This window comes from Marmota monax, unplaced genomic scaffold (genome assembly GCF_021218885.2).
Source record: "Marmota monax isolate L192 unplaced genomic scaffold, Marmota_monax_Labrador192_F-V1.1 WCK01_AAM20220418_F8-fsc00232, whole genome shotgun sequence".
Taxonomy (NCBI): Eukaryota; Metazoa; Chordata; class Mammalia; order Rodentia; family Sciuridae; genus Marmota; species Marmota monax.
Window position 1 is genome coordinate 2,138,827 of NW_026695232.1, and position 14,576 is coordinate 2,153,402.

The following is a 14,576-nucleotide window of genomic DNA, read 5'->3' on the forward strand; positions in this document are numbered from 1 at the left end:
AGCAAGTTAATGAGGCCCTGAGCAACTCAGCAAGACCCTGTCTCAAAATTTTAAAATAAATAAATAAATAAAAGAGCTGGAGATATACCTCAGTGGTAAAATATTCCTGGATTAAATCCCCAGTACCAACAATAACAACAACAACAAAAAGAAAGAAAGAAATTTTCTGTTTTAGGAAACATTTTAGTATTTCCTTTTTCTCCTTGTTTCCACCCCCACCCCTAAATAAAAATAGAGATATTAGATGCTTTATATTTATCTTTTATGCTTATTTTTTAAAGACTTTTAGTTGTAGATGGCAGTACCTTTATTTTATTTATTTATATTTATGTGGTGCTGAGGATCAAACCCAGTGCCTCACACATGCTAGGCAAGTGCTCTACCACTGAGCTACAACCGCAGGCTCCTTTTATGCTTATTTATAACACTTATCTAGTGTAGAGGCAAAAAATTATAATTTTTTATAAATTACAAAATTAAAAATTTATGTATTATAAAAATATAAATAGTAGGATAAACTTGCTTTATTTACTTGTGTCAGCCTTCTCTTCCATCAAAGGTTAGGCTGCGTTTTTAATAAGAAAGCCCTGGTTTCTAACATTTCTGGTATTTTGTGGTTTTGGTGCTATCACGACTTAAATTCCACTTTCCTCCCTCCATTCAGTTGTGACTTTCTGACCATCAGCCTAATTAATGTGTAGGTTTCACTTTATCCAGATCAGCTAGAGTGCAATTTTTATAATTAAATTGACATAGAGCTGAGATAATGTCAATATATGAATATCTTGGAGAGAAGACATTGGGATGGGAAGAAGAGGGATAAAATCTCAGGACAGTTTCCTTCCAAAGTTTGAAGTGCAAATAATTTGGGATAAGCTAAAGATACAAATATACAAAGCCAGATAAGTAGTTTGCATTGTTTGGGAGTTTTAGTTTCTCTTGACTTCTGCCAACCCTCCTGATAATCTGATAACCAGTAAAGGAGTTAAAATCCCCTACCAAGAGGGTGAAGTCCTGCATAAAGCTCCTGCTAGCTTATCTAAGCCTGATTCACTACAAGTGTTCTCTAGCAATTGGTACCATTGTTTTTTTTTTTTTTGTTTTTTTTTTTTGACTTGGGCCTGCCTCGAAGACATCATTCTTTATGAATTTGCTTCCACTTACTATTGATTCCTTTTGCTCAGTATCTCTCTCTCTCTCCCTCCCCCCCCCCTTCCTGGTATGGGAGATGGCCAGCATTGTTTTTACTTATTGGCTTTATATCCATTTTTATGCTGTTTGTCTAACTGAACGATCAATTCATAATTACCAAATAACAAACTAGAAGTTGAAATAGCACTTGTACTTGTTGAATTCTCATTATGAATCTTGTTATATTGGAGAATTGAGTAGAACCAGAGTAAAAAGGTTTATATACCAAGAAATAGGGGAGAAGTTTCCTGTCTCAGGTTATTCTAAGTATGTTTTTAGTTTGCCTGTTGAGATGTCTGACACTGGTATTATTTATGATCAGGTATGGAAAGCTGTTTAGTACCCAGCAAGATATAAACCTAGTGGTCTAAGGTAGCAAGTATTTGTTAAAGTTTAAAACATGAGAACATAAGAAGTATATAGGAAGTGCAGTCATTATTTTAAAGATAAAGGAAATGCAGTTTTCTGAGAACAAAAAAAAACTATCCCCACCCAAGCAGGAGACTGAAATTCCAAGGCAATCTGAAAGCAGAGTTCTGTATCTGCTACTTTAGTTTCTTATAATTAGCATCCATTATCCATTTTCCCCTCTTAATTCACCTGGGGTAGCAATTCAAACAAACAGTAGTTTATAATTTGATTGTTATGGCTTATGTAACTTTTTTCAGTCTGGCTTATTCTAAAATAATTCTAAGAATTTTCATGATACTCAATGGGAAAAACATCTCTTCAGAATTTCCTTATAAAAATGGCAGCAAAATAGGACAATATAACAAATGCTTGGACTTGTTGCAACTCATCATCTTCCCTACGTGGGAAAATCCTCTATTTACCTAAGGCTTAAAGGAAGGTAAAGCTATTTTTAGAGGCAATTTAGATAAGCAGATATTAACACCTGACTGATTGCTGGGGGTTACCATTCAGATGTAAATTTTGGTTGCTAATTTCTTATGTAAATTATTGGAATAGTGTAGGTTCCTATCCTGCTGGGAGGCAGTTGATTGTCTAAAGGGGTGAAGGGCAACCAAATTTTAGGCCTCCAAATACTGCTTTGATTACTTTGGTTTGTGTTTACAGCTGTTTCAGTAAATTTCTCCTCCCCCTTTTGTTGACTCTGTAACCTTCAAGTTGGAGATAATTGAAGAATGCAAATTGTTTCTGTGAAGTGAAAACCTTGGCTAGTTTCTTAAGAAAATGCAGGTGAAGTTTATAAAAAAAGGACCCTCTACTATTAGTTCCCCCTCCCATTTTTAAATTAAAATTTTCTGCTCTACAAGAGCTTTGCTTTTAGGACAGCATTTTAGAATTACTCTCAGAAAATGAAATTATTTTGGAGGCAAGTTTGTGAATGTATCCCATGTAGATAACTTATCTTTCTTTCCTTGTTTACAATAAACAGACTTTGAGCCTTCCTTAGGGAACTCTGAACTCAATCTACTAGTAGTCTCTAAAGAATGATCAAATTAGCCATTGAGAATAACTTCAGATGTAATTCAGAATTAACCTTGCAGAGGAGTACAAAGGTTTCTTTTCATTCAGTTTGAGGTTTTAATTGAGATTTAATATCTGATATTTATTAGATTAACAATCTGACATATTTCTAATAGTGGGAATGTTTAACTACTTGCCACACTGGGAATTAGGATCCTACAGGTCTCAGAAATCTAATCACATTTCATAGTTTCTGTAGCTATCCACTCTACAGACATAGCTTATTTTCGGTTAAGAAAAAAAAAATAAATAATGCTCTCAGCATAATGTTTTTTTCTTTTCTAGGGATTCCTGGTGACAATGTATAACATTATATCTGATTTAAAACTCAAAAATGAGGGTTTGGAGGAAACAATCAGTAAATAGATGTTTACAGCAAAACACCAACCCCTTGGCAGGTGAACTTATTCTCAAAAAAACTACAAACTGAACTGAGGAAACTTTCCGTGGTTTTGTAACCATTTTTGGCCTCCAATTGAATTTTTTCTTGACCCCATTTTAAACTTAACTGTTGTCTTCCCGTTTTCTCCTATTTTATTCTTAATTACATTGCCTGTATGAATAGAGCGTAAAAAGATAAACTAGGACTATTTATTTTATAAAATAGACTTTATGTTGCTCAGAGGATTTCAGTTTCAGACATTGGGAGCTCTTTCTGTTAGTTCTTGTGTCTTTTTACCACCTCCATCATTGTGGAGTGGTTATTTTCTTTATAGCACAAATTGGAAATTTTATCTTCTCATTGTAACAGGCACCTCTTGCATAAAATATCTCATTGTCATAGGCACCTCTTGCATAATATATATATATTTATTTGCATTATATGCATAATATATGTGTATATATATATATATATATATATATATATATATGTTAGGGTTGAAGACACATGAAATGTGCTTTTAATGCATAAAAATCACAGTGGATAGCAGCAAAGGATGGGGGGCATCAAGGAGAATCTGATAATTCACATTGCGATTATTGTTGCAATATATTTTTAAGAGAAGGCTAAATAGAACACATAGAATTCAGTCATTGCTTAGTAATTATTACTTTTGACCTCTAGGTGTCCTCATACCATAAATAAGAAACCCCTCAAAGGCTGTAATACTCAAAAACTATTTGGGCTTCTTCACTTGAATGGACTATGTAGTCCATTAAAAAAAAACAAAACATTTTTAGTTGTAGTTGGACACAATACCTTTATTTTATTTATTTATTTTCATGTGGTGCTGAGGATCAAACCCAGTGCCTCACACATGCTAGGCAAGTGCTCTGCCACCAAGCCACAACCCCAGCCCTGTGTAGTAGTCCATTTTTGCCAGAGAAAATCACTCTGAAATATTTCTTCCCTTGAAAATCCAGTTTGCTTTAGGTATTCTCCACATTGTTCTGGATTCTATCCCCATTTATCCAAGAACCAAAATTGTACTTTCCCTCCTTAATCTCAATTTTGCTACAATGTATTGCTTAGAAATCTCATCAGAAATGTCACTCTCTAAGCATGGATTGATTGCCTTTGTGGCTTGCAACAACTTGCATTTTTTTAAGTGGTATCTCACCATACTGCCCAGGCTAACTTCAAATTCCTGGGCTCAAATGATCCCCCTGTCTCAACCACCAAAGTAACTGGGACGGTAGCCAAAAACTGCACTGTCTTTAGCCACTGGGCCTGGCTAAAAACTTGAACTTTAAGAACCCATCAGCAGCCCTTCAATAGATGAATGGATTAAAAAATGTGGCATTTATACACAATGGAGTATTACTCTGCATTAATAAATGACAAAATCATAGAATTTACAGGGAAATGGATGGCATTAGAGCAGATTATGCTAAGTGAAGCTAGCCAATCCCTAAAAAACAAATGCCAAATGTCTTCTTTGATATAAGGAGAGTAACTAAGAACAGAGTAGGGTCGAAGAGCATGAGAAGAAGATTAACATTAAACAGGGATGAGAGGTGGGAGGGAAAGGGAGAGAGAAGGGAAATTGCATGGAAATGGAAGGAGACCCTCAGAGTTATACAAAAGTACATACAAGAGGAAGTGAGGGGAAAGGGAAAAATAATACAAGGGGGACAAATGAATGTCAGTAGAGGGGGCAGAGAGAGAAGAGGGGAGGGGAGGGGAGGGGAGGGGAGGGGGGATAGTAGAGGATAAGAAAGGCAGCAGAACACAACAGACACTAGTATGGCAATATGTAAATCAATGGATGTGTAACTGATGTGATTCTGCAATCTGTATATGGGGTAAAAATGGGAGCTCATAACCCACTTGAATCAAATTGTGAAATATGATATATCAAGAACTATGTAATGTTTTGAACAGCCAACAATAAAAAATTAAAAAAAAAAAACAGAACCCATCAGCAAGTATAAGATAGGTGGATAATGATAGTCCTGTGGTTGTCAGGGGCTGGTGTATCAAATGCTCCACAGAAAATTCAGCCTAAAATGGGCACAGAGAAGTCAGGTAATAAAACCCAGCTGGAATAGTCAAGGAAGTGATTATATAAGAGTGTTCTACATCCGAGTGGGCGCAGATGAAACATTATGAATCAGAGACCTACTAATGAGGTTGAAGTGCATCTAATCTGGAGTGAAGAGACTGTAGTTCTGGGTCCCACAGTTTCTGGTTTGTGGACATTTGACCATCGACCATTTTCTAACCTTTTTGAGCCATTTCCTCATTTACATATTAATAATATTAGAATAGATCAATGTTCCACAAATCTCTTAGTAGGGTAGAAACTTTTGAACGCCTTGGGAGTTCAAAAGTTTTATGTCATTGCATTGCATGTGATGAAGACTTGATTTTAAGTAGAAAACGTTTATTTTAGATCAGCATATTAATATACTTTTATATTCATACAGTACAGGAAAAATTGTCTAATTTTGTGATTCAATAATTGCTGTTTAGCTGGACATGGTGGCACACACCTGTAATCCCAGTGGCTCAGGAGGCTGAGGTAGAAGGATCAGGAGTTCAAAGGCAGCCTCAGCAACTTAGCAAGGCCCCAAGCAACTCAGTAAGACCCTATCTCTAAATAAAATGTAAAAAGGACTGGGAATGTGACCCAGTGGTTAAACATCTCTGGGTTCAATCCCTGGTACCAAAAATAAATAAATAAATAAATGTTATTTAATTTAAATTGAATGTGTAAGAAAAAGCGCATTGTGTTAGAAAATTAAAAAATGAAATATACTGCATTTGAGGGGGGTCAGATATATTGACATGTTTTCCAGCATTTTAAAAAAAGTAAAATTCTACTTTTAATACTAAAGTTCTACATTTTAGAGTGCAAAGGATATTCAAATTTATTTTTACAATTTTTGTATTTTTTCTGTATGAAATGAGGAAGTTTTAAACTGCTGTTTGCAGGAAATTTTCTATTGAATGAAATAGTGTTTTCTTTCATTATAAAAAGCCAAACTGGACCATAATCACTAAATTTCTTACTTATATATTACAGTAGGTTTTTTTGTGTCCTAGAAATGTATTGGTGCATTTTATATAACCTTATAATTTGATGAAGGGCAGGGAATTAATGTAACTTCTGTGTCTAGCAATGAGCATATTCAGGTATATTTGCAAAATCGCTCTTTTTTGTTCATTAACATAGTGTTAGGTGAACTTCTTGTCCTTAACCAACAGCTCATTATGAATATAAATTAAGCAACATGTCAATACATATGATAGATGGGTTGAAGTGTGACTCAGTGACAGAGCACTGGCCTGTCCTGCCTGAGGCCATAGATTCAATCCCCCAGCACTGCTAAATAAATAAATAAATACCCATAGGATCAATCAATTACAACTGGAAATAAAAGCAATTTGAAATTGTATAGTAGCCAAAACCACACGATGATGTGGGGTTTGTCTGAATGAGTTATGAGCTCATTGAGCTGGTTTCCAGTAACCCTACATGTGTTGGATAAGAGGTTTTCAGAACATTCTGTTTTAAAATAGGACATTAGAGGGTCAGGAGTTATAGCTCAGAAGTAAAGTGGTTGCCTTGCACATGTGAGGCACTGGGTTCGATCCTCAGCACCACATAAAAATAAATAAAGTAAATATATTTTAAAAAATAAAATTAAAATAGGACATTAGAATAATCGACTAGTTTTTAGAAATTGATTATGATGTGTATTTAAATTTCACTTACAATTCTCAAGTATCTTGTAACACCCTTCTGAATCTCTGGAAGTGGCGATAACCGCTTATTGAGAAATGTTGTGCCAGATGATCTTGTGATTCCATGTAATTCCATGTAATTTTTTTGTTCTAAAAAAATTTGTTAGTAATTTTCAAATTGGTGTAGATTTGTATTTTCCATCTAGTCTTTTCTTTCTAAATTGGGTGGGTCAAAGTTGTACAAAGATGGCTTTAATACTTTTTATTGGCAGGTAGCTTCTCAAGCATCCTATTTCCCATTATTCGTATGCTTCCCATGTCCTACGTCATTGAACATTACTGGACTCATTACGTACCTTTGTACAAATTCCCTGACCTTTTTGGAGACTCAGTTTCTCCACCTATGAGGAAAGGTACTAGAGCTGTTGAGAAAATTAAATAAGGTAAATCTATATGATGTTTACAATGTACCTGGCTTATGGTAAGTACTCCAAAAATTTTAGCTGCCATCAACATCACCCTCCCCATCCTCATCAGTTCCTAAGTTCCCTAAACTTATGAGTGCTGTTCCTTAATGAAGATACAAGAAACAAAATTTTGGGGGGTTTCATATATCCAAAGGCTCTCAGAAATGTTTCTGACCTGAATAAAGTATTAGGGCTCACCCATCTATAAATGACTATTTTTCTAATAAATGTAGATGATATTATCAATAATAAAATGCAGAGTTCATTTAAAATTGGTAAAGAACTCATAGTAACTTTTAAAAAAATTTTTTTAGTTGTAGGTGGACACAATACCTTTATTTTGTTTATTTTTATGCGGTGCTGAGGATCAAACTTAATGCCTTGCACATGGTAGGCAAGCACTCTACCACTGAGCTACAGCCCCAGCCCATAGTAACATTTTTTTAGATACCTTTATTTTATTTTATTTATTAATTTTTATGTGATGCTGAGGATTGAACCCAGTGAGATTAGATCAGTGTTCCCCAATCCCATATTATGTCACGTTAGACCAGCACTCTACCACTGACCTACAACTCCAGCCCCTCATAGTAACCTTTGTATAATACATTTTTTATCATGAACTCTAAAATAAATTGTTTTTTTAATGATAAAACTTGAAATGGTTAAGCCCCATTGTATTTATCATTATAGAATTTCTTCTGTCAGCTTTTTTCAATTTCATTTTACCTGCTTTTGAGGTCCAATGATCCAAACCATATGACAGATTTATATATACCACAGGTGTGTACAATGTTTTGATGGAGTTTTCTTTTTTTCTCTCTCATATGCTAATGATGGCATCTAAGTATTTGTTGATGTTTAGTTAAAATTGATTCTGCAAGATTCTACGTAGTTCTTCCCTACTTGGTACTGAGCAATGATGATGGTATTCCCCCCAGGTTGTGTGTAGAGAGTTAGGTATGCATCCTTCATTTTTTCACAGCTCCCTGAAATAGCATTTATCATACGTGTATTCGGTCTCTTGTTGAGAGAGACCCAACTGAAACTAGCTTGGGGTGAAAAAACAAAAAAGATACTAGCTTAGGTAAAATGAAATTATTGGAAGAATTTCAAAGCAAAAAGGTTTCATGACCAAACCATGGAAAGGCAGATACAACTGAGTTTCAGGGATCCAAAAATTGCTAGACTTTCCTCTCCCAGCCTCCTGTCTATGCTGATGGACTTCTCACTAGCAGAGCAGACTGAACTATGTTCTCCCTGACTCCATGTTCAGAATCCTCAGGGAAAATCTTTGATCTGGTTTATGTCAGGTGACCACATATGGACCAATCAAGTGTAGCTAGAAAGGTAAACTATTAAAGTGGCCCAGCTTGAATCAGGTGCCAGTTCCAGGTCAATCTGGAATATCACAACTTTCCAGGGGATCACATGACTAGAGTATAGGGAGGATCATTTCCCAGAAGATGTGTCTCAGAACAATAAAGTTGTCTTCTATAAGGTCGTGTTCAGGATTATTGATTCCTTTGCATTCTTCTGACTACAGGGCAAGTGCTTAACAAATATATTTTGTCCAATTCTGTATCCCCAGGCCTAGGAACAATCTGTTGTAAATATTTAATAAATAATGAACTAAATAACTAGTGTAATAATACATTATGGTCTACAAAGTGGTTATGTAAAGTCATATCATAGCTAGTGAAAAGAATCTAACAGCTTCTGAATTCTAGTTCTGACCCCTTTATGAATTACCAAACTCTGAGCTTCCATCTTTTCCTCCATAAAATTGAGAGCATCTCAATTTAGATAAGTAACTCTGTGTTAAAAGTAAAAATTATCATGTGCACATAAGAATTACATGCACATTTCAAAGTGTGCTGCATATTTATCATTGCCTTATTTATGGACCAGAAACTATAGAATTGTCATTTTAGCTGAACTAGGTGCAAATATCTCCTTTTAGTGTTTTTTTTTAGCTCTATTCAGAGGGATGCATGTCTTCTGGTGGGACAACATAGACTTTAATTTTAGTCCTTAATACAGATTACTCTCCCAATGGGTGATAAGACATACCCCCTGCCAAATAGTTTACTGTGTCTTCGTTTTGTTTTGTCTTTTTTTTCTTACTGTTTTTTTTTTTTTTTTTTTTTTTTTTTTTAGGTTTTTGTCAAGCAGGGAAAGATTTGCGTTTGGTATCACTGTGCATGGAACAAATCGACATTCCAGCAGGATTCCTCCTGGTAGGGGCCAAGTCTCCCAATCTTCCTGAACACATTCTAGTTTGTGCTGTAGACAAGCGATTTCTACCAGATGATCATGGGAAAAATGCACTTTTAGGTGAGTAATTCATGCCTGTAAAATTCCTTCCAGGAGGAGGAAATTAAAATACAAGTTTATTTTAAAATTTCACAGAATTAAAAACATACATATTACAGGATTAGTTAGCACTTACATTGTTTAGTTCAAGTATGAAACTGTTTTTAGTAACTTTTAAAAATTAGTTAACATTTGTAAATTTTGAAGCCCTTAATTAAGAGATGTTTTGATCAAATGCTAAAATACAGTATATAGTTTGTCAAAAAATAATATTTTAGGTCTGGGAGTATAGCTCAGTGGAAAGTGCTTGCCTGTCATGCTTGGGCTTGATCCTTGACATTGCAAAAATATTAATATTTTATAAAATGAAGTGGAATTTACTCTGTATAGTCATCCATCTGAACCTGATGGCAACTCTGAACTATTTTTCTGTGGATTATCCACTTTTTAAGGCATTTGTAGTTTTTCCATACTACCCATTATTCCCACCCTACTTGATGGATGTGATTCTAATTTTATGTTTAACGTTAGTTCTCCTAAAATAACTAAGGGGACATAAATGATATAAAATGTATAACCTTATCTCACAATTTTTTTACTTTCTGGTATGACTTAGACTCCTGAATTTTTCATGGTACAGCTTCTCAACATTATAAGAATAACAAAAAGTTGATTTAAAAACTTATTTTTAATAATTGAAAAGACAAGATGACATATGAAGTTTATTGCCTTTTTGCTACTGTGTTTCTCTAGAGTTGTTTTTGTTTCTCATGATTTCTTTTATTTAAGTGGAATCAGATGTTTTAGGCACAAGTATCAATAGAAAGAATAGAGAAGGGGGCAAAGATTCAAGTATTGTATTGATTGTGTGGTGATGTGGTTTGTTTAGTTTGATCCATTCTTCCTATTATACTATGTCATCAGAATGTCTAGAAATATATCATCAATATATTGAGTTACAAAATGACTCTGTACATGTTTTATGAATGTTTCTTAAATTGCAGTTCAGAGGCATATCTTTAGTTCATAGAAAAAGAAGGGATAATTTTTCTTTTTCTTTTGGAGGATGGATAGTAGGGATTTAACCCAGGTGTGCTTTACCATTGGGCTACATCCCCAGCAGTTTTATAATTTTTATTTTGAGACAAGGTCTCATTAAGTTGCTTAGGGTCTCTCTAAGTTGCTAATTTTCCCAGGCTGGCCTATAACTTGAGATCCTCCTGCCTCAGCCTCCTGAGTCCCTGGGATTACAGTACCCAGCAGAAGTGATAATTTTTACTATTCTTAAGGCTCTTCAAAAAAGAATGTGGCCATTTTTTCTTAGTAGAATTTAGAAAATGCTTTAATATAAAAGTCTAATGGCAAAGCTTATACATTGCACTAACTTAACAAAGAAGGTTCAACAATGTGTTCATTCATTTGTCCAGCAGTATTTACTCAAAATGTACTGTATGACAGAAATCATGCGAGACTATGATGTAGAGGTGCAAAACTTATAAGGCACAGTCCTTTCTCTCACAGAGCTTAAGGTTAGTTGGTGATAGAGAACAACTTTGAAAGACAACTTTAGCATTTTAAAACATTATATCTCATCTAATGGAACAGATCAGATGTGGATCTGACTACAAACATTGAAAAATCTCTCCAAACACCTTTTACTCAGTGATTCTCCATGGCTAGAAGAATCCTGTTGGAACACATTAAGGCAAAGTTAAGAAAACACCATCAGGATACTTCACAGTCCTGCATAATCAGAAATATGAGACAAAGTCTATGGGCTTTAGAATCAGAACTGAGTTTAAATCTGATTTGCCTCCTAGTACTTTAGGAAGTCTCAGATTTCTCATTCATGTAAAAGGGCCAATAATGCCTACCCTTGCAGTGTTGTAAAGATCAAATGAGATGATGTATAAGGCACCTATCCTGCACAGTACCCAGCATATATTATTTATTCTTCAAATAGTAGTTGTTCTGCTGTCATATTATTAAACATTTTTATAGACTTGGCACTTTCTTACTTTCTCTAACCTTATAAATGGATATAATTTTCCACCAGTCACTTTTCTGTGGGAAAATGTAGTACAACAACAATACGGTAGAAGGTTTTTCTTAGATAAGCATATTGTTGAGATTTTTAAATATTCAGTACTCTGTTCTCCAAAAGTTAACATTCATTCAATATGATAGATGATTTTAATATATGCTAAGATAGAGAGGGAAAATTTTTAAGATTTGGATATTCTAGAATCACTATCCAATATCAATTTGTCTGAATTTTTATATAAATTATGCAGATTCCACAGATTTGAGGGAGTTTATCTTTAAATATATTGATCTAGCTGGCAGTTCATATGTCCCAGGTGTATCATGTGATTAGAAGACTTGATTTCCAGAAAAGCTAGAAAGGTAATTTCAGCTGTTAGGTGTTTTCCCACCTCGTACTGGGGATTGAGCCCAGAGGGGCTTTCCCACTATACTTATATCCCCAACCCTTTTTATTTTGAGATAGGGTCTTGGTAAGTTGCTGAATCTGACCTCAAACTTGTTATCCTCCTGCCTCAGTGTCCCGAATTGCTGGCATTATAGGCATGTGCCACTGTGCCCGGCAGAGTTGTTGTTTTTTATTACAGATGATAGCAAGAACTTGGAGCAGTTTAAAATCTCTCTTAAACTAAAGCTAATGCTGAAACTACACAGAGTATCCAAAATGAACTGTAGTAGACATCTGACTCTCACGTTGCTAACTATCATCATTACTTGAAGGTTCTCTTTGCGGATTATCCAGACCCATGGCTTTCTTCCCTCTTCATGTTTTTGCATTTCACCTCAGAGAATATTCACAAAGGAAAGATAAAGACAAAACTCAACCTCAGTAGCTTGTTGAATCTAATTCTCACACTAATCATTTCTCAACTATCTGGACCTACCAGATAAGTCTCATTTTTTTTTTTTTTAGCACTGTCCTTTTTCAACTAAAAGGTTCTGACAGCTTTTCTTACTGTGTTTGGGGTGTGGCACATCTGCCTTATGTGAGGTACCTTCCCATTAAGGCATCTGAGTGTAGGCTTCACAAAGACTGGAGCTTTGTTCAGTGGTAAAAACCTGTACCTGAAACAGTGCCTAGCATGTTGTAGACTATAAGTAATTGTTGGGTGGGTGGATGGATGGATGGACGGATGGATGTGTGGATGACTTCAGAAAGGTGTTGAACTAAGCAGCCATTGATAACTTTTTTTTCTTTTTTTGGCCTACAACTTTAACGTTCTGGGAAATGACCAAACACCCCCCGCCAAACAATCCAGTTCTGAATATATTTTAAGTAATTTATAAAACTGCATTAACGTTCATTATTCTATAACGTGACAGTAATAAACTGTTAGGTCTATGTAATTGGGCCAGAGGTTATGATCATCTCTTGTTCACTATTTTATATCTAGTGTTTAGAAAAATGCCTGGCATAGAGTTCAGTGCTCAGTAAACAGTTGTTGACTGAATAATAATAAATTGGACTACCCATTTATAAATGCTTTGAATTGGTTGTCAGCATTCTAAGACAGTGACATTGTTAGATATTTTCTTTAACCCTTATGGCCTTTCTCTTCTCATCTTTGTTAATTATGTAACAGGTTGGTTTAAGGGTTCGAAAAGAGTGTCATTTCACCAGCGAATTTATTGTCAGTTAGTTATTTGTATATAGACATATTGTCTTTGGACAATATGGAATGCCTTTTTTTTAATTTTCACTTTTGTCCTGTTCATCTACCTGACAACAAATATGTCCTCATCAGACAACCAAAGGTAACCACTCTCTTACTTGCCTGCCTTCTCCTTTGTGTATAAAGAGGGACTCAAAAGTTGATTTTCAATGGATTTCCACTCTCCTGGCCTTCTCCATTTCTTCTTTCCACATCCCTTGCTCCAGCCAGATTAGTGAAAGTTTTATTTTGTTGCATTAGTTTGAGTGAGGAATTATTTGGATGTTATAACTAAAGGAATAATAAGCTAGTTGCAATAAAGAGAATTTTTTGAAAAATGGAAATGGAAATCTCATGGAGCTCATGCCAGAAAGTAAATGTAGATCTCATAGAAACTGAAATTGACAATGCTTGGAATTTTCACATTTCTTCCCATGTTCTGTTCTGTTCTCCTCTCCACAGACCAGCTTCCTCGTCACAGTTCTTTGTTTTTAAATATTTACTTTTTTAGTTGTAGTAGACACAATACCTTTATTTTATTTGTTTATTTTTATGTGGTGCTGAGGATCGAACCCAGGGCCTTGCACGTGCAAGACGAGCGCCCTACCGCTGAGCCACAACCCCAGCCCCTTCTCAGTTCTTGTTGACTCCCACACATTAGCTTACATGCGGTTGGCATAGCCCCAACTCAGTACAATTTTACAAAAATTTTAGAAAGAACTACGTGGCGGAAGAAACAATGGACTCTTTGGGATCAAAATTTACTTGTGATTATGTGTACTACATAAACTCCATCACCTGGTACTTATAATATTCATTCCATTTTCTTAACCATTATCCTTTTAGAGCAGCACTTGAATGATTTAGAGTTTTCCACTGTTATAAAATAACCATGTAGGGCTGGGGTTGTGGCTCAGTGGAAGAGCGCTCACCTACCATGCGTGAGGCACTGGGTTCGATCCTCAGCACCACATAAAAAAATAAAATAATGATCTTGTGTCCACCTATAACTAAAAAGTAAATATTAAATAAATAAATAATAATCATGCTAGAGGCTAAGGTTGTGGTTCAGTGGTACAGCACTTGTCTCACATGTGTGAGGCGCTGGGTTCAATCCTTAGCACCACATAAAAATAAATTAAAATAAAGGTATTGTGTCCTTCTACAACTAAATAAATATTAAAAAATTAACTCTGCTAAAAAAATTTTGCACCTGTTTTTTTCCCTTTGAGTTTAAATTGAGACATTATTGAGTCAAAGAATGTGAATATTTCAGTGCTTTTT

At 35.1% G+C, this 14,576-nt stretch overlaps 1 protein-coding gene across 6 annotated transcripts in view; it reads left to right on the plus strand.

Annotated features, from left to right (window-relative positions):
- The window catches only part of Greb1l (GREB1 like retinoic acid receptor coactivator), a 264,690-nt gene that overhangs the window by 137,494 nt on the left and 112,620 nt on the right, over nucleotides 1–14,576 (plus strand). For all 6 annotated transcript variants that reach the window (XM_046438512.2, XM_046438513.2, XM_046438514.2 and 3 more), the window contains one exon: nucleotides 9,442–9,618. In XM_046438512.2, coding sequence (XP_046294468.1) covers nucleotides 9,442–9,618 — 177 coding nt within the window. The remainder of the gene's footprint in view (nucleotides 1–9,441; nucleotides 9,619–14,576) is intronic.